Here is a 17,992-nt window from a genome sequence, read left to right as displayed (position 1 = left end):
AGGCATGGCTAACTTTAGGAGTCCATTGTTCCCGTTTCTCACAGACTGCGGTTTCGACATTAAACTTAATATAATTCAAACTCATGTCACACTTAGGAGCCTTTAATACAGTATAAGCTTCTTTATAAGATTTAAAAGTATATGTGTAGAATTAGTATATACATATGAGAGCTGTTTTCAGCTTTAGATGGCATAGGTGATTATCTAGAGTTACCAGAAATGGCCTGGCATGAACTTTGGACTGGGCCCAGTGTGTACTTTGGACTGGGCTGCATTCTTTTAAACCGGGTTTTAGCTACAGTTGGTGTAGGGTTTTTCTACTTATTATAGAAATTGAATTTATTTTACTCATAGAAAGTATCATAAAATAGGTCATGCTAATATCAGGGAATTATATTAGTTCAAGCATGATCAAACATGATATTTTGAGGTTTAATAAGAATACAGCTAACTTTAGAAATTTCATTGCTCCCATTTTCTACTATTGTGGTTTTGGTCTTAGTACAATTTACAGTTTATATTTGGGTTTTAGTTTTAGAAGCTTTATTGCTGATGATCAATTTTATATATTAGGATTAGGAATTAGAAACTTTTATAGAAATTAAGATAGATATATAGGATTTTATAATAATCATTTTGTTAAGAGATTGTAGTCAATTGTTCCTAGAAACGGCCCAGCATGATCTTTGGACTGGGCCACATTCTTTAGGAACTGCTTTGAGCTATAATTAAGAGTTTCTATAGTGCAGGTAGAATTAGCTTGGAACAGAAAGGGATTAGGATTTAAGTTAGTTATTAGGTTTTGTGTATGCACAAGCTTTAGAAGTTATTGGTTATTAGAATATTATGATGTTAGAATTGCTGTATTGCTTTTGAGGAACATTAACCAAGCATAAGGAACAGTGAGATAATTTGGGAATTGTCCTTCCTCATGCTTGGGAAAACGCCTGGTGGGTGGGGGATGCCCCTCATCCACCTGGCTTTGGGTTCATGTAATAGTCTTGTGATTTAATTGGGATTGTCTTTCCTCATGCTTGAGGAAACACCTGGTGGGTGGGGGATGCCCCTCATCCACCTGGCTTTGTGTTCACGTGAAAGTCTTGTGATTTAACCTGTGACATTTTGGGATAAAAGACTTACGGTTTGTCCCATTAAACGGCTTCTGCACTAGATAGAGTCCAGTCTCTTTCTTTCTTTCTTTTATTATCTATCCCTTCCAGTTTCACCAACGCTGCCACACCTTTCAAGGGACCCCTAAAACCTGCAGGGGTTGGCCCCCCACAAATCCCTTAGGGTTCAACCAGAGACACATAGCCATGAAGAGATCAGGGATTTCCTACAGGGATCTAGCTTGGGTGATTACAAGTGTATCTAAGGGCCTCTGTCTGTGTGTCACATGCCCTGAGGTCCACTGAGTAGGAGGTCAGAAAGGGAACACAATTAGCAGGCTGGAGACACAAATGGACAAGCCTTCCTGCCTTCATGATGAAAAGGGACCTCAGGAAGTCTGGAGTCCCACTAGTTGATGAACCACACTCAACAACCAGATGACACCCCCCAATGAGGTGACAACATTGCAGAGCAATATCACCTGAGCAGCCCAAAATGGACTGCCTCTGCCCCCTAGTCTTCAAAGGTCTTCCCTTCTTTGGGTATGTGAACTCCAGGTTTCCCTGAGTATTCAAGGTGTTCTTCCAACAAAAGTCTGGCCTCAGCCACAGGCTCCAACCCTGGTGGTGACAGCAGTGTCCTGAGCAGCAGTCACAAGCAGCAACCCAGTGTTCCCACACTTTCCAGGTCTCCTCCATTGTCAGAAGCAAGTCTCAGAGCCCAGCCTACGTTGAGGGTATGACACAGGCCACAATTCTGAGGAAGCACTGGGATACTGCACTGCAGACTCTGTTGTGGGATGCAGGATCCATGATCCTGTTTCTATCACCAAAGACCTCTCAACACACGTGTACCTCCTGCTCACCACAGGGGGATATGTAAGGCCCTCCCCATAAGCAGTTTCTGGTTGAGGTCTGCAGTTATTGCAATCAGACCAGGAAGTGAGTGTTTCTCCTCAACAGGGACTATTTAAGTGAGCTCTCCTTTTCCTGAGGCTTGAGAACTAAAAGGAGATTCAGTCTCCCTCTGTGAACCAAGATGGAACTTCCGTGCAGGATGAGGGCTGGACTGCTCAGGACCCACCCAGACAGGCTTCAGACCCAGAAGAGGTAATCAGGAGACTGGGGAGAGGTTTTCTCTGGGGAACTGGATCTTTCTCTTTCAAAAACGTCTATAATAATAATAAGGTGATAAGGATTACTGAAGTTGCACAATATATCCCATTCTATTGGGAGCATTTATCAAATTCAATATTGCAATGAGAACAGATGTAGGAGGGGACTCTGCAACTCTGCCAGATATCTTAGTATTAAGTAACCATAGAGAGGGAGGATTTCTACACATTTAGATTCACACACATACATATATATGTACACATATACAAATGAGTGAAAATTGTGTGAAGAACACTGATCACAATAATATGACATTCAGATAAGAAAGCCTATATTGATTGGGTTACCTTGGAGTCATTATAGTGAGTGTTCAAAAAGAGAAATGTGTCCTGTGAAGGCTTGCTCTTCTGTTGGAGAAGCTCAATCATTATAGAGTTAAGGACGTTCTGAACACTATCCTCAAACAGGATTAGAATTTGACCTTAGCATCCCACTGTCGCATGATCCATGTGTCATCTATCTTCTCTTTCTCATGCAAAAATAGGTTTTGACTATAAAATATTCTAGCTTATAAATATACAAATGACCAGAGGGCTACTCAGGTAGATACAGATACGTTTGTGCATTGAGAGCATCACCTAACAGCCATATCCCATCTATAGAGAAGTCCCTGAGAAGACAGTTCCTTACCATGGACTGGAGCTGGAGGATCTTCTTCATGGTGGCAGCAGCTACAGGTAAGGAATGCCCAAGTGCCAGGGCTGATGATGGGACCAGGGCAAGTCAAGAGAATTTCACTCACTCCTGTCTTGTCTCTACAGGTGCCCACTCACAGGACCAGGTGGTGTAGTCTGGGGCTGAGGGGAGAAAGCTTGGGGACTCAGTGAAGGCCTCCAGTGAGGATTCTGGATACAGCTTCACCAACTCCTTTATGTACTATGTATGACAGGCCACTGGACAAGAGCTGCAGTGGATGGGACTGGTTAACCCTGGTACTGATGACACAAGCTGTGCACAGAAGTTCTAAGATAGATCCTCCATGACCAAGGACACGTCCATGAGCACAGTCTACATAGAGCTGAGCAAGGTGAGACCTGAGGACATGGCTGTGTATTACTGTGCAAGAGACACTGTGTGAAAACCCACATTCTGAGAGTGTCAGATACCCTGAGGGAGAAAGCAACTGTGCTGAGGCTAAGACAGGGACAGAGACAATGGGGATACCCTGTTTTATGAGTTAAATGTATAACTTTAAAAGCAAAATATGAAGGAAACTGTTTTGGTGATTATAAGACACATTCACTGAAGTTTTTCCAAACCAGATGTTTGGATTTCTCCCACTTTCTTTTTTATTATTATAAAATTAATTTATTATAAAGATGTGGGCTACAATTCAGGGTTAGGTATACAAACATTGATCATGCAGGTACCCATGTTGGTGAGGTATGCCCCTCCCTCCTCTAGCAGTTTCCCTCAACAGCCAGTCCCACTTCCCCTCCCCTGATAGTTTTCCACTACTACCAATCACTTTCTTATAGCATTATAATTGTTCAAGGTTACTTTATGAGTGATAACATATGGAACTCAGTTCTTTGTTTCTGTGATAAATCACTGAGTATGATCAACTCCAAATCCATCCAATTTGCTGCAAAGTCCATATATTTGTCCTTCTTTGTGTCTGCATAATATCCCACTTTCTTAAGGTATCCAAATGCAAGCAAAGTCTCTGTGATAGAACTTTAGGTCTCTACTTGACTGAATTAAGGAATTCCTACAGAGCTGCTAAGGCATGATTCCTACAATTGTCTGTGCTGGTGTTTGCTGACGAGATTGTCCACTCAGTCAGTGGATCATCAGTCCAAGGATCTGGTTTGGTATAAATTCAGTGAAGTTGTTTTATATTCAGCAAAGCATTTTACTTCATTTCTTACTTCTACTGGAAACAACCTATTGAGCTAAGTGCCAGATAGATGACAAAGGCAGAGAAAAGTCAAGTTCTCTGTCTCTTATGGAGCTGGGGACACCCATCTCATGTTCATGAGCACAAGTACTCATTTATATGGTCTTTGGACTCCAGGATGATACTAGTATTGCCCTGGGTTTTCAGGTCCTTGACTTCAGATAAAGATACATCATGAGCTTCTCTGGGTCTCAGACCTTTTGACTGAGTCTGAACTATGCTACGGAATGTCCTGATTCTTCACCCTGCAAACAATCTATTCTGGGATTTCTAGTCTTCATCATCACATTGAATAATTATCCTATAAATTCTTGCTCATCTATCTCCATCTACCTATCTGTCTCTATCTATCTTTCTATCTATAATCTGTTATCTATCTCTCTACCTATCTATCCTCTCATCTGTCTATCTTTCATTTACCTATCATCTGTCTACTATCAATCTATCATCTATCCAACCTATCATCTATCCACCTATCAATATCTATCTACCATCTATCATCTGTCTGTTATCTTCTACCTATCTAGCCATCATTTATCTTCCCATATATTTATCATCTATGCATCTATGTATCTATCTATCCTATCTATTTATCTATCATCTATCTATCAATCCTGTATCTCTCTCTCTATCTGTCTATCATCTATCTATGCTTCACCTATTAGTAATGTCTTTCTGAAGAATGCTGCTGAATATAGTTTCCTTTCTGAATTGTATTTTGAAAATCCTAACACAAGCCCAGATTTTCTAAATTCTTTCTTACACCCTCTTACAAAGACAATTTATGTGATGAGTGGTCTCCATAGTGACAAAGAGGAGCCAACATGTGCACCTACAAAAAACTGATGTTCTTGAAGTTTAGGGCATTGACAACTGAAAATTATAAAATACTTGTTTAGAAGTTTAAAAGAAAAACAAAATAAATGGCAAGAGACACTATGGTCATTAATCAGGAATTTCAATATCAGTATGAAGTCTATTATCCACTAATAAACTACCAATTATGCACAAATCTAAACAAATCATAGCAGGATTATTTAAAATAATAGGCAAACATGTTCTTCCTAAAACATTTATGGAATTTCAAATGACCTTGAAACACAAAATTATTTTAAAAGGTAAATATGTTTGGAAATATTATCTTATCTAAACTCAATATTTGTTTAGAAATAATGTTGCACAATACAATGTAAACACATCAAATACAATACAGTATAATTAACCTAAAATTTTTTCATTTAAATACCATCAAAATTAGTAATTTTAATAATAATAATAATAATAATCTTAGGGATACATTTTAGAAAATAGGACAAGACTGTGTACTCAAAACTATAAAACATTGCTAAAGAAAATTAAAACTTTAATGCATTGAAATGCTTTGTATGTTCAGTTGCTCATAGATTAGCAGACTTAATATTTTGAAGATGGTATAATTCCCCAAACTGATTTGCAGATTATGTTCCTTCTCTTTTATGACCTCACCTTTTTAATGCCAAAATGGTTATACTGTTCCTAAAATGCATATGAAAATAATATCTGATGAACCATGAGGGTCTTGAAAGAACATCATTGGAAGTCTGTGGTGAGTTGCAGGGATTTAAGGAGACAGGGACTGAGGACAGAACTTACTTTCCCAGATAAAATGGCTCAGCTTCTTGATGGGAAGTCTGTCACAGTAGTCTGGAGAGCAGCAGTTGAGGTCTTTTTAGCCCCATGTTTCTTCTTATCCACAGCTAGCAGAGAATGGGTGTTGTAGAACAGAATGTGCAGAGGAGACAGGTTTAAAGATCTAAACGCATGTTTATTAGGGTTATTTTTTTCTTATTTCTGGTTAACTTTAAGTTTGTAATTCTTATGTGTTCTTACAAGTTACAGAATAAAATCTTTCAAATTTTATTTTTTTTCTGTCCTTTTGTCTCTCTTTCAATTTGATTAGTTTCAATCACTATTACTAATCTTTTTATCTGCACTGACTAATCTGATATTAAGCCTACTCAGAAAATATTTTATATCAAGTATATATTTTTGGCTCTAAGAGTTCATTTGATTCCTTTTTAAAATAGCTTCCATTTATCTCATTATGTTTATATTTTCTTTAATCTCTGAATATGTTTGCAACATATTTTTATTACTCCTTTTTCTGATAAATCCATCATCTTTGCCATAACTGAGTCTATTTCTGTTTATCAGATTTTCTGAGTTTATTTTTATCATAGTTTTTTTTTTCTACAATTGTATGTGTTTGAACTTGGTACTCACAGGAATGGTTCTTTCAGAGTCAGATTAATCTGAATTGATCAATATAGGTCTCAGGACACTGGGTTTGAGCATCACTGACCTTCCCCTTATCACAGGTGTGATTGCTCAGGGCAGGTCATGTGTCCCTTTTGCATTCAGAGTGGAGGGCTCACAGAGGTCCTCTCAGGTTCCCAGGGAGGGTAGTGACACTCACTACCAGGGCTGACCTCCTATTATAGAGTTTATGTATGAAACTGTCACCACCATCCCCAATCTACAACTTTTCAGAGAGAAGCATAGAGAATTCAAGAAACATCCTCAGACCTGCATGTGGAGGAGAATGGTGATATGCCCTAATACTTTTTTAGAAGTTCCAAGACTCAATTCTATGTCTCACAGTACCTTGGGAGGACAGCTCTCAGTGTTTAATTGAAAATACCTATGTCCTGAAATGAGACACTTTTCTGTCATTATACCTGGTGATTTTCTGAGATATGATAAACAGTGAATTACACTCAGATTTCCCTGATTTCAATGGATTATTCCATTAGCCTGAATTCCCAACATGATTGAACAGGTATGAGACAATTTGATGACCTTGGATACACAAGGTTGCTTATATTAAAATCTTTACGATAAAGGCAGCGTGGATCCTACTGGCAAAGCCATCCTTGGTCCATGTCTAAACTCCATCTCCTCACCAGCTTTCTCAGAACATTTCCTGGTGCCGGTGAAGATTCTTGACTCAGTGAAGTATTTCTGCTAAAACAGCACTGAGTTTATGAGACTATAACCAGTATCCTCTTTCCAGTATGACCTTAAGACAGAAGTCTCTTCCATTTTACATTCAAAAGCACCTCCCTCATTCAAATTCTCACTTGTGTACCAAGGAACTGCCACACATTTATTTAAATTAGGGTCCTGCTCAGTCTGGGAAATACTTGCTTAGTGCCATCGACAAAAGCATGAGACTCTGTGGTTCTTCCTCTTTCTGGTGTCAGCTTCCACATATGAGAGTCTCACACATGAAGGATTGGGATGCTGCCTGGACGCAAGGATACACTGAGGTTCTCTTTGTCCACATGTGTCCTGTACCAGGTGCAGCTGCAAGAATGAGGTCCAGAATTGGTGAATCATTTGGAGACCCTCTATCTTATGTGCGCTGTCTCTGGATATGCCATCAGCACTGGTTACTGGTGGAATTAGACCCAGCAACTCCAAGCGAAAGGGCTGGATGGGATTGGGCAAATCTATAATAGTGGGAGTACCAACTCCAACCCATCCATCAAGAGTCAAATACCCATGTCAGTAGGCACATCCAAAAGCCTGTTCTTGTATCTGGCATGTTTGACCACTGGAGACCTGGTCATGTATTGCCATACAATAGACACAGGGAGGTGACCTCAGTGTGAGCCCAGGCACTAACGTTTATGCTGAGAGGAAAGAAGTGTTGGTATAGGTGCTAAGACCTACTGCCAAAGGGCTATCAGGACACAAAGAGCAGGTACAAGGAGGAAACAGGAAGGAGTTTTCTTCCCTACTCAATAGTTTTTCCTCCTCATCAACATCTTTCCTGCCTTTAGAGCATCTTATTTCTTTCCTTCCTTCTTTCTTTTCTTCCTTCTTTCTTTCTCTCTTCCCTTCTCTTTACTTCTTCCTCTCAGCTGTGTTTTGTCTAACCTTGTGCAGACATGAAAGAAGGAAGGAAATTTCTCTATTTATTATTCAGGTGTTCTCTGTCAATTAATGGAGCTTTATCTTATTTCTTCTGTTTGGACTATATGTCCCTGTTTCTTAATTTTTGTTGAAGTTGAGTATGGCTAACTCCTTATTAGAAGAAATAGCTGCCATACTTACACTTCACACACTGGGCTTGTAGAGGACAACAGCGTTACCAATCAACTCAGCAAGTGATTGTGGTGCCTTAAAACTAATATTGGTCAAAACTTCTGTCTTTGTTCTTAGTGGCCCATGGGCTCCTAGAGTTTGTTGAATTGTCCCAGTATTTCTAAAAAAGGATATGTATATGTTTTTTCTTCAGGAAGCCTCTGAAAAAGTTGGATCACTGGGCACTGTTTTATCATTGAGTTATGATTCATAAAGTAATACCAGTTCAAGTTTCACTCAAGGAGACGATAAACATTATTATTGTATGATTACTTCTTTTAATTCCTCAGGAGTTTATCTCTTGAAAATTTAGAGTACAAATTAGATTAAGGCAGATTCTTTGAAATAACGATATTCTGCAGCATTTTTGTTAACTTTCATCTAACCATTTAATTTTTTTGCTCATTGACTTTCAACATTATATTAGTCAAGTCTTTGGTATACAGAAATGTATATAAATGGTCCTAATCTTTTTATTTTTATGGGAACCCAGAGAATTTTAGAACATCATTTATTTACAAAGTAGCTTGTTCTACTTTCATTAACATCTTCTTCTTTATCTTGCTTCTCTCACATGTTCAGTACTTTGCTTAGAAATAACCTCAGTTAGATATCCAAGTGTGCCACTTTTATATCCTAAATTTTATTCCATGGTACACATTACAGAAAATCTCATTGTGATATCATAAAGAGAAACTTATGTCACCATGGTTTTAATTATTTGTTAGGAGTAGGACCAAAGCAGGTTTTTCTATTGGTGGTCATACACTAGAGAGGTGGTATCACACAGAATTTTTACTACCCCCATGTAACTGTGAACTGTGCTTTTTCCCTACTCTATAGTTATATGTAAAATTACTACTGCCAATAAAATTAGCACCTTATTTTAATGACACAATGTAGAATGTGGTCACTTTCTGGGTCACAAAGTGAAGAGGTATGTTCTCAGCTCTCTACCACTACTTACTCATGAGATCTCAGGCACAACCCCAGAAGTCACTGATACATATCCCTGGAGGGCAGTACTAAAAGGATGATCACAGGGAACCTGCTTCCTGCATCTGAGAGCTTGTTGTAACCACTGTTCCCTTTTCCATTCTAAAAACTGTTACATGTGCACTTTTATAGCTAAGAGTCTTACATACTCTTTTGCTTAACACAGCACAAGCAATGTATGGTAAATTCAAAATTCATGGACAAAGACACAGGTAACAAGAAATTGACACTTGGAAACTATCTTATTGTGTCCATAAAGATTCAAATACTGTTCCAGCATATAAGTGAGCTAAAGAACTTCTGCAAAATTTATGTCTGTACAATGACAGAGATATCAAGTGGAAGGGTTGAGGATCTGTACTTCTCAATGTTTCCCTAAAGAAGAGAGTACAAATGTCCAGAACACTGCAGGAGCTAGGGAATTTGCAGTAATGAGAATGATTACAAGTAGCTGGAATTTCCATGATAGTAGGAATGTTGACTATCTAGTCATAAAGTTATATGCTTTATTAAACCCCATGGCATGAATGCATTTTGCTCCATATTTATCCTTGAATGTAGATGGTAGTAAAGTCATTTCAGATGAAGTAATGTTCATCTAAGATAGGTGAGTCATATAAACAAGGTAAGTCACATGAAATCCAGAGAAAACTAGTTATACTTGACTAAATAGTTTACTTATGAACTAGTGGAAAAGGAAAGTAAATCAAAGTGGGTATCTAAATATTTGGTGGCACCTGAATTTGGGGAAGTATTTCATACAGTCAACATATCTGGAAGCAGTGATGTAGTAACACCTTTCTTTAACCACATATTGATCCCTTACTATCTCCTTAAACACATTTAAGGGTCTAAAAGAACAGGACCTTGGGAATGGTTAAAGGTGGATGAAGGGTAGAGGATGGAGCTTTATGAGAATACAGCTAGCATCTTCCTTCCAGGTAGAGCATTATGGACAGAAACCTAACTTCATCCTCTTTCATATTTGCATACAAACCTAATGCCCATGGGTATCATAGGAGTCACCCAGAAGAAACCATAGTACACATTTAGATTTTCTTGGCCTTTCTCAACTTCTAAATTATTTTCTTGGAATCATGACCTCAGCCTTAAGAACATGAAACACCTATGTTTCTCTTTCTCTTTGGTGGCAGCTCCCAGAGGAGAATATCTCATGATTCAGACATGAAGGTAGAAGGATGTTTCACCTAAACACATGAGTCACTGAAACTCTTTCTGTTCCCAGGATTTAGTCACAGGTGCAACTACAGCAGATCCCAAGACTAAATAAGCCTATGAAAACCTTGTTCCTCACCTGTTCTGTGTCTGGATTCTCTATCATTGATATTCACTGGTGAAGTTTTATTCACCAACCCAAATAAAAAGGCAGAAATAGATGGATTCCACCACCATGGGGAAAACACAAAGTTCAACCTTTTCCTCATGAGTTAATCACAATATATTCCTGGCTTCTACTGATTTCATTGATTAAATCTATGAATCACACACACAATCTCCTTATCAAATATTTTTCAGCAATGTTTTCAGTACCTTCAAATCAAGCTTATTCATTTTGCTATACACATTAGCTGGCAATTATATTAACATTCACTACAATGTAAAAGTAAAGTGCAGTTAACTGAAGTTGAGAAATAGATAAAAAGATAGTGAAGGGAAGGATAAGGATGCTAATATTTTCATCTTACAAAATAAGGAGTCAAATACACAATGCATAGCAAAACAGATAGTACAAGTGTTAGTAGGCCACTAGATTGAAAGGTGAGCAAAAAGAACTGATGTGCAGCTAGATTAGGAGGAGGGGAAGAGAGTAATGTGAAATTGAGGTAAATCTTGATCTGTTATAAATAAAGTCAACAGATAATGTGACAGGTTAATGAAGAAGACACCTTTACTAGAGATACTGGGGCAACAGCTGTAAATGATGTAACTTCAAACTTGATCTGGAGTTGGAAAGTGGTAGGGAAGTGTCTGCATACATTATTTTGACACGTATAAAATGGGACACAAGTGACTGAGTTTCCTTTGAGGTAATAAAAAAATGTCTGGAAATGGACAATGGTGATGGCTGTATAGCATTGTGAATGTAACTAATGCAACTAAACTTATTTTTTAAAATGGTTACCATGGTAAGTTTTACGTTACATGTATTTTAAAAATTGTCTATAAAAATTGTCTCTGACAAATTTCTATAAGTGAGAAGTAGCGCACGCGCCCGAGCACATGCCCACTGGGGCTGGCCAGGACTAGCTCGCATGCCCTCGGACCGCGTCAGGGCGCCCTTCTCCTCTTCCGCCGGAGTCATGGGCCGAACCGCTTATGTGTGGCAATAACATGTCTGTCCCGCTGCCTGCCATCATGCCTGCCACCTGGAAGGCCACCGCCGCGGTGATTTTCCCTCATGGATTTGGAGATTCCGGGCACGGATGGGCAGAAGCCTTTGCAGGTATCAGACGTTCCCACATCAAATATATCTGCCCCCACGTACCTGCTATGCCTGTTAACATTAAATATGAACATGGCTATGCCTTCTTGGTTTGATATTGTTGGACTTTCACCCTATTCACAGGAGGATGAAGCTGGAATTAAACAGGCAGCAGAAAATATAAAAGCTCTGATCAATCAAGTGGTGAAGAATGGCATTCCTTCTAATGGAAATATTTTGGAAGGATTTTCTCAGGAAGGAGCTTTATCTTTATATACTGCTCTCACCACGCAGCAGAAACTGGCAGGTGTTACTGCACTAAGTTGCTGGCTTCCTCTTTGGGGCTTTGTTTCCAAAGGGTCATATCAGTGGCACTAATAAAGATATTTCTATACGCCAATGCCATGGAAATTGTGACCCTCTAGTTTCCCTGATGTTTAGTTCTCTTACTGTTGAAAAACTAAAAACATTGGTTGATCCAGCCATGTAACCTTTAAAACCTATGGAGGAATGATGCACAGTTCGTGTCAACGGAAATGATGGCTATCAAGCAATTCACTGATTAACTCCTACCTCCAATTGATTGACATCACGAAGAGACCTTGTGTAGAAGTACACCAGCATCATTACAGTAGAGTGTAATTCTCCTATGCCCAGTCTTCGATCTTATAATGTCTGCAGTGTTAAAATGTTTTGCAAATCATGCCAAGGACACAGACTAGATAATGTTTCCTCATGGGAAATTTACGATCTCTTAAGTTTCTATGCTTGTACTCTTATAATAAGATCCAGAGCATACTAGTATTAAAATAGGTGAAGCGACTAGCTTCTTTTTTATCTAATGTAATTAAGCAAAATATTAGAATACTGCAACTAAATTTTTTTCTTAAATCACTTGAAAATTACTAGTATGCTTAATGAAATTTTTTCTAGTATAAATGAGAAATTAGCATATAAGTGATTTATGCATGCTGTGACTTAGTCCATGGATTTCTTCCAAAATTGCTCAGTCATCATGCAGTGTCTGTAGTTTTATATGTATTGATATATGAGTAATGATTGTAATATGTACTAAAAATGAGATCATGTTACATTATTCCTAATATTAGGGGTTATGATGTTAAGTGTCAATAAGTAATATTGTTCTTTTCAGTTCATTGTCCTTTTATTTTGGTACCAGGCTGTTCTTTTTCCTGATATTGTTTCTACTTAATATTCTTTTCTCTCAAGAAACATTTTAAAAAGTTATTTCTTTCATTACTGTCCCTGTAACAGACCGTATATTGTCTCACTGTCATAGACATCAACTGTCAATACATGCTATAATTTGACATTCTGAATCACAGATATTTAAAATCTATTTATACTCTATAAAGAATCCAGACATTACTTAAAACTTCCTGTTCTATTTATTTCAAATGACTATACCTTAGTCCAAATTTGAACTTATTTAGTTTTTAGAACCTTTAATACAGGTAACACATATTCTGTGGTCTTACTTTTCTGTAAGCAACTGAAAGAGTAATCATATTCTAGTATGTTCTGAAATATTTTAAGACTGGTCTTAAAAAACTATTTCTAAGATGATTTCATCTTCTCATAGCATAGCGTTTAAGTTTACTTATCTTGTACATATGTTTGAAACCAACTGCTACAGAAAATAAGCAATCCATTTAAAAAATTTATTTGAATCTGCCAGTGGACCTATGTGAAGTTTTCACTTCAGTCAAATGATTTTTTATTAGCTTTTTGTGCAAACATAAAAATAGCAGTCATTTGATTTCACATTGTCAAAATGTCAACTTTAATGGAAAAAAATTATTTGGAAACAAATTCATAGGTAATAAAGGTTAGTTAGAACCCTATACACATGTAGTTACCATATAGTTTGATGTGTAGCAAAAATGTATGCGTGACATTTCTGACAGTTAATTTTTCTGCAGAATTCCAACTGACCAAAAGAATGTTAAGAATGCATCTTTATAAATGGGTGCTAATTGATAATGGAAGTAATTTAGTAATGGAAGTATATAGGATGTTAATAATGAAGCCATACATTTATGTCTCGATTTAAAAATTTTAAGCAATCATATAGTAAATTATTTTGCTTTACGTTTTGAAGAACATTAGCTGTTGTTTCATTACATATGTCAGCAAGATTTTACTTATGACAAGAAATATTCCATCAAAATGTTGTGTTGTAATGTGAAAAAATGTAAATGTTTTTCATGGTTTGTATCAATGTGAAATAAAATTTAATTCTGTAAAAAAGAGAAGCAACCAAAATATGCCTTGTACACTTAGATTAAAAAGCAGCTCAGCTAAATAACCAATTGTATCACTCTAATGTTCTATCTTTCACAAAATCGTAGGAAACACATGCAATTCACTCAAGCTATTTGACAATTTGTAACAATAAATTCTTTCTTCCACTCCCAATTTTATGATCTGATTTCCACCTGAGATGTCATTAGAAGTGACCTTAATTTTCATATTTCTAGCAACATTCTGATTATGGTTATTTGTGTTTCTTTAAAAGAGGGGAGCACATTCACCTGCTCTCTCTCCTTTATTTTCTAAGTCCTCTTCAAACTCATGTGTAAAAACTATATCTGTCCAGTTTTTTAGAGCTTCTTAGCATTTTTTATTCATCTCAACAATATTTTAGCACCTGGCTTGCAGATATTTTTCCTGGCTTGCAGATTGTATCCTGCCAACTTTGTCTTCATATAATACAGAGGAAGAGATATCGGTAAGTAAAGCTATAGTTTTTTTTTAAACAATACTAGTATACTCCCAAAAATGTATGTCCTTATTTACCATAAATGTTACAACAGGTTTACTATCACAGCAATACTGATCAGAAGATATACAGTACTAATATACACCCCTGCCTCATAGGCAGAGTCTTACTTCCTATCAACATAATAAACCAACATCTTAAATATATTGCAGTGGATAGGAATAATCGACATAGTTATTTGCTTTGCTGGTGTTCTCTTGACATAACAGTTCACTCCAGTTAGAGGAAAAGAGGGTCAGGCAATTCTTACTTGCACTTTTATTCCCTGACCATTAGCATATATATTGGTTTAGTGCTCATCTGAATACTGGTTTTCTTTTTTTTTTTGAGTTGGAATCTCACTCAGTCACCCAGACTGGAGTGCAGTGGCCGCTCTCGTCCACCGCAGCCTCGCCTGTTGGACTCTGGCTATCCTTCCGCCTCAGCCTTCTGAGTAGGCATGCGCTACCATGTCTGGCTGATATTTTTGATTTATTGTAGAGATGAGGTCTCGCTGCCCAGGCGGGTCTCGAACCTGTGGGCTCAGGCAATCCACTCACGTCAGCCTCCCAAAGGCGTGGGATTACAGGCTGAGCCACTGAGCCCAGTGAATACTGTTTTTCTCTGTTCCCTGGCAGATGACAAGGGCTCTAAACTTTTAAGGCAGAGACAAGTCTGTAAGAGATCAGCAGTTTCTGGGGGAATCCCATGATGAGGCGCCCTTAAGAGAAGTGGTGACCTTGGCCATGAGTGACATGTGATGCCCTGGAGTTGGCTCAGATACACTGTAAGCTCTTGGGAGCTTGTTCTGAATTAAGCTGTTTGTACAAGAATATCCTACATATGCATTGGATCTCAGCACAAGCAATAGTTTTCCCTAGTAAAGTGAGTTGACACATCAAAGACACACTCTCAAGGGTCTGCAATTGTTTCCACTGGCTGAAAATGAGCCAGAGGCAAGAGACTAATTGACCTTGGAGGGGGAAAACCCCACTGGGGTTACTAGTTATGGTGGTGCCTCTCGTCTATCATCTGAGCAATTTCACCTGCTTTAATGTTGGTGTCAGCCCCTTGGTGGGTGAAATCATGAAGATGACAAGATGCACTGAATCATCCCACCAGTGATTATCCACTAGTAATAAGATAGGTGCCTGCAGGGATAAACAACTTAAGTGTATTCTCATCTTGTGCAGACACTGCCAAATGCCATGCCTGGCAGTAAGAACATTACATAAGAATTTATTAATATCAAAAGCAGCCTGGGCAACTTGATGAGACCTTGTATCTACAATAAATCAAAAAATTAGCTGGATGTGGTGGCACATACCTACTTGGAAAGCTGAGACATAAAGACTGCCTAAGCCCAGCAGGCCGAGGCTGTGGTGGCCATGATAGTGTCACTGAACTCCATCCTGGGTGACAGAGTGAAACTCCTACTCAAAAAAATAAAGAAATAAATAAATGATTAACAAATAACCTGAAAGCTGATGGTGGGCAAGATAATGGGTCACCCTCAAGGGACTGCAAATGTGGAGAGCTCAGATTCTCATGTCGGATTTTGTTCCAGCAACTGTGCCCGGAATTCACAGAAGGTCTCAGAGAATCCTGAGAATACAACCAATAGTGACAGCTGAGAGCTAAATTACAAAAAAAAATGATAAAAGCTTAAAACATTATTGGTTTAGTTAAAATGCATTTATGAATAGCGTCTGTTGAATAAATGCACAATAAAAAAGAGGATTTCTTTATACCTGGCCATATGATTTCCCAAGTTCCCTCTTTCATGTGAAAGTCCCTTAAGATAAACATCTTTTTATGGGTGACATTCCTTAGCCCTTCCCTATTTCCTGAATATCTTTCTATCTTTGTGTGATATGTTATCATCAGTAGGACAAGGCGAGGTAATAGATCATGTGTGTTCTTGTGATTCTTTCCTTTTTTTATTTTACAGATAGCAAGATGTGAGTGCACTACAGCCCAAAGCCTATGGTGGGCAAAAAGTAGCAAAGATAGGCACTATGTTTTTAGCAGCTAATTTATCCCAGAGGCACCAAAACAGTCAACATCACCTCATAACCTCCTCAATAATATATCAGGAATACTCCTGAGTTATTTTATTTGCAAACTACCCTGAACAAATTTATTTTTAAAAGTACTGTCCCACCTCTCATTGAGATGTGACCCATGTATTTCACTTTATAAAGTAGCTGGAAAGTGGATACACTGTATATCTCCTGGACTTACAAGTTAATTGTCTCTTTATCTTGTTCTAATGTGTGGTTTACTCAAACAACTCTACAAACTACTCTCACTGGTATGAGTACCAATTTCAATGCCAAATATAAATGATAATTTTCCATTCCATTTATACAACTGCTTACAACTTTAGTTGTAACTGACCAATTTCAATTTTGGGAATTAATGTCTTCACATTTTATGACATTTATATTTTTATTTTTTGTTATCTCATTTCAATGGTTGTTCCACATCTGATATTTAATTTCATAATTTATTTGTGATTGAAATGAAATATTCATTCACTATTTATTGCTAATAGCATTATTAGCTTTCATGTCATCCCAGAGGTTTTGATGTTTCTTCATTTTCATTTCTTTCCAGGAATCTTTTAATGTGTGCTTTGACTTCAGTGTTGACCCAGTAGCTCTTCAGCATCATGCTGTTTAGTGTTCATGTCTTTGTGGGCTTTGGGGAAATTTTGTTGGTTTTGATATTTATTTTTATTCCACTGTGGTCTGAGAATGTGCATGGCATTATTTCAACCATATGGAATTTGTTTATCCTTGATTTATTGCAAAGGATGTGATCAATCTTAGAGTATGTTTCATGTGGTGCTGAGTAGAATGTATATTCTGTGGTTATTGGGTGGAATAATCTGTTGGGATCTATTAATTCCATTTGCTCAAGTGTAAAGCTTAGGTTCTGAATCTCTTTGTTGATTTTTTGCCTTGATGATCTATCTAGGGCTGTTAGTGGGGTATTCAAGTCCCCTGCTAAAATAGTGTTAGAGCCAATATATTTTTTAAGTTTACTGAGTAGTTGCTGTATAAATGCTGGTGCTCCTGTATTGGGTGCATATATGTTTAGGATGGATATTTCTTTCTGATGTATTGAACCTTTTATTATGTAGTATCCTTGTGCATCTTTTTGATTTTTTGATAGCTTAAATGCTGTTTTGTCTGATATTAAAATCTCAACTCCTGCCTTCTTTTGTGATCCATTACCATGGAAACTCATTTTCCATCCTTAACTTTGAGTCTGTGTGCGTCCCTAGTAGTGAGAAGAATCTCCTGGATTCAGCACATAATTAGGTTATGGTTTGTTAACCAGTTTGCTATGCTGTGATTTTTCAGTGTTGCATTTATTTTGTTCTCATTCAGGCTGATTATCGAAATGTGATTGTTTATCACTGTCATGAGGTCCTTATAAAATATTTTCTT

The 17,992-nt window shown here is 37.6% G+C and overlaps 1 protein-coding gene and 1 pseudogene across 1 annotated transcript in view; one reads left to right on the top strand and one right to left on the bottom strand.

Annotated features, from left to right (window-relative positions):
- LOC103277169 (metabotropic glutamate receptor 7-like) overlaps positions 1 to 11,632 on the bottom strand; it is a gene marked incomplete at its 3' end in the record, with an annotated part of 254,759 nt that extends 243,127 nt beyond the window's left edge. Inside the window, exon 1 of the mRNA XM_021707312.1 lies at positions 11,543 to 11,632. Coding sequence (XP_021562987.1) covers positions 11,543 to 11,632 — 90 coding nt within the window. The remainder of the gene's footprint in view (positions 1 to 11,542) is intronic.
- Positions 11,633 to 11,646: 14 nt separating this feature from the next.
- Positions 11,647 to 12,339, top strand: LOC103277165 (annotated as a pseudogene).
- The last annotated feature ends 5,653 nt before the right edge of the window (positions 12,340 to 17,992 follow it).

The sequence above is a fragment of the Carlito syrichta genome, unplaced genomic scaffold, assembly GCF_000164805.1.
Source record: "Carlito syrichta isolate Samal-C Ts95f unplaced genomic scaffold, Tarsius_syrichta-2.0.1 Scaffold316494, whole genome shotgun sequence".
Taxonomy (NCBI): Eukaryota; Metazoa; Chordata; class Mammalia; order Primates; family Tarsiidae; genus Carlito; species Carlito syrichta.
This window is presented reverse-complemented; position numbering and strand designations above follow the sequence as displayed.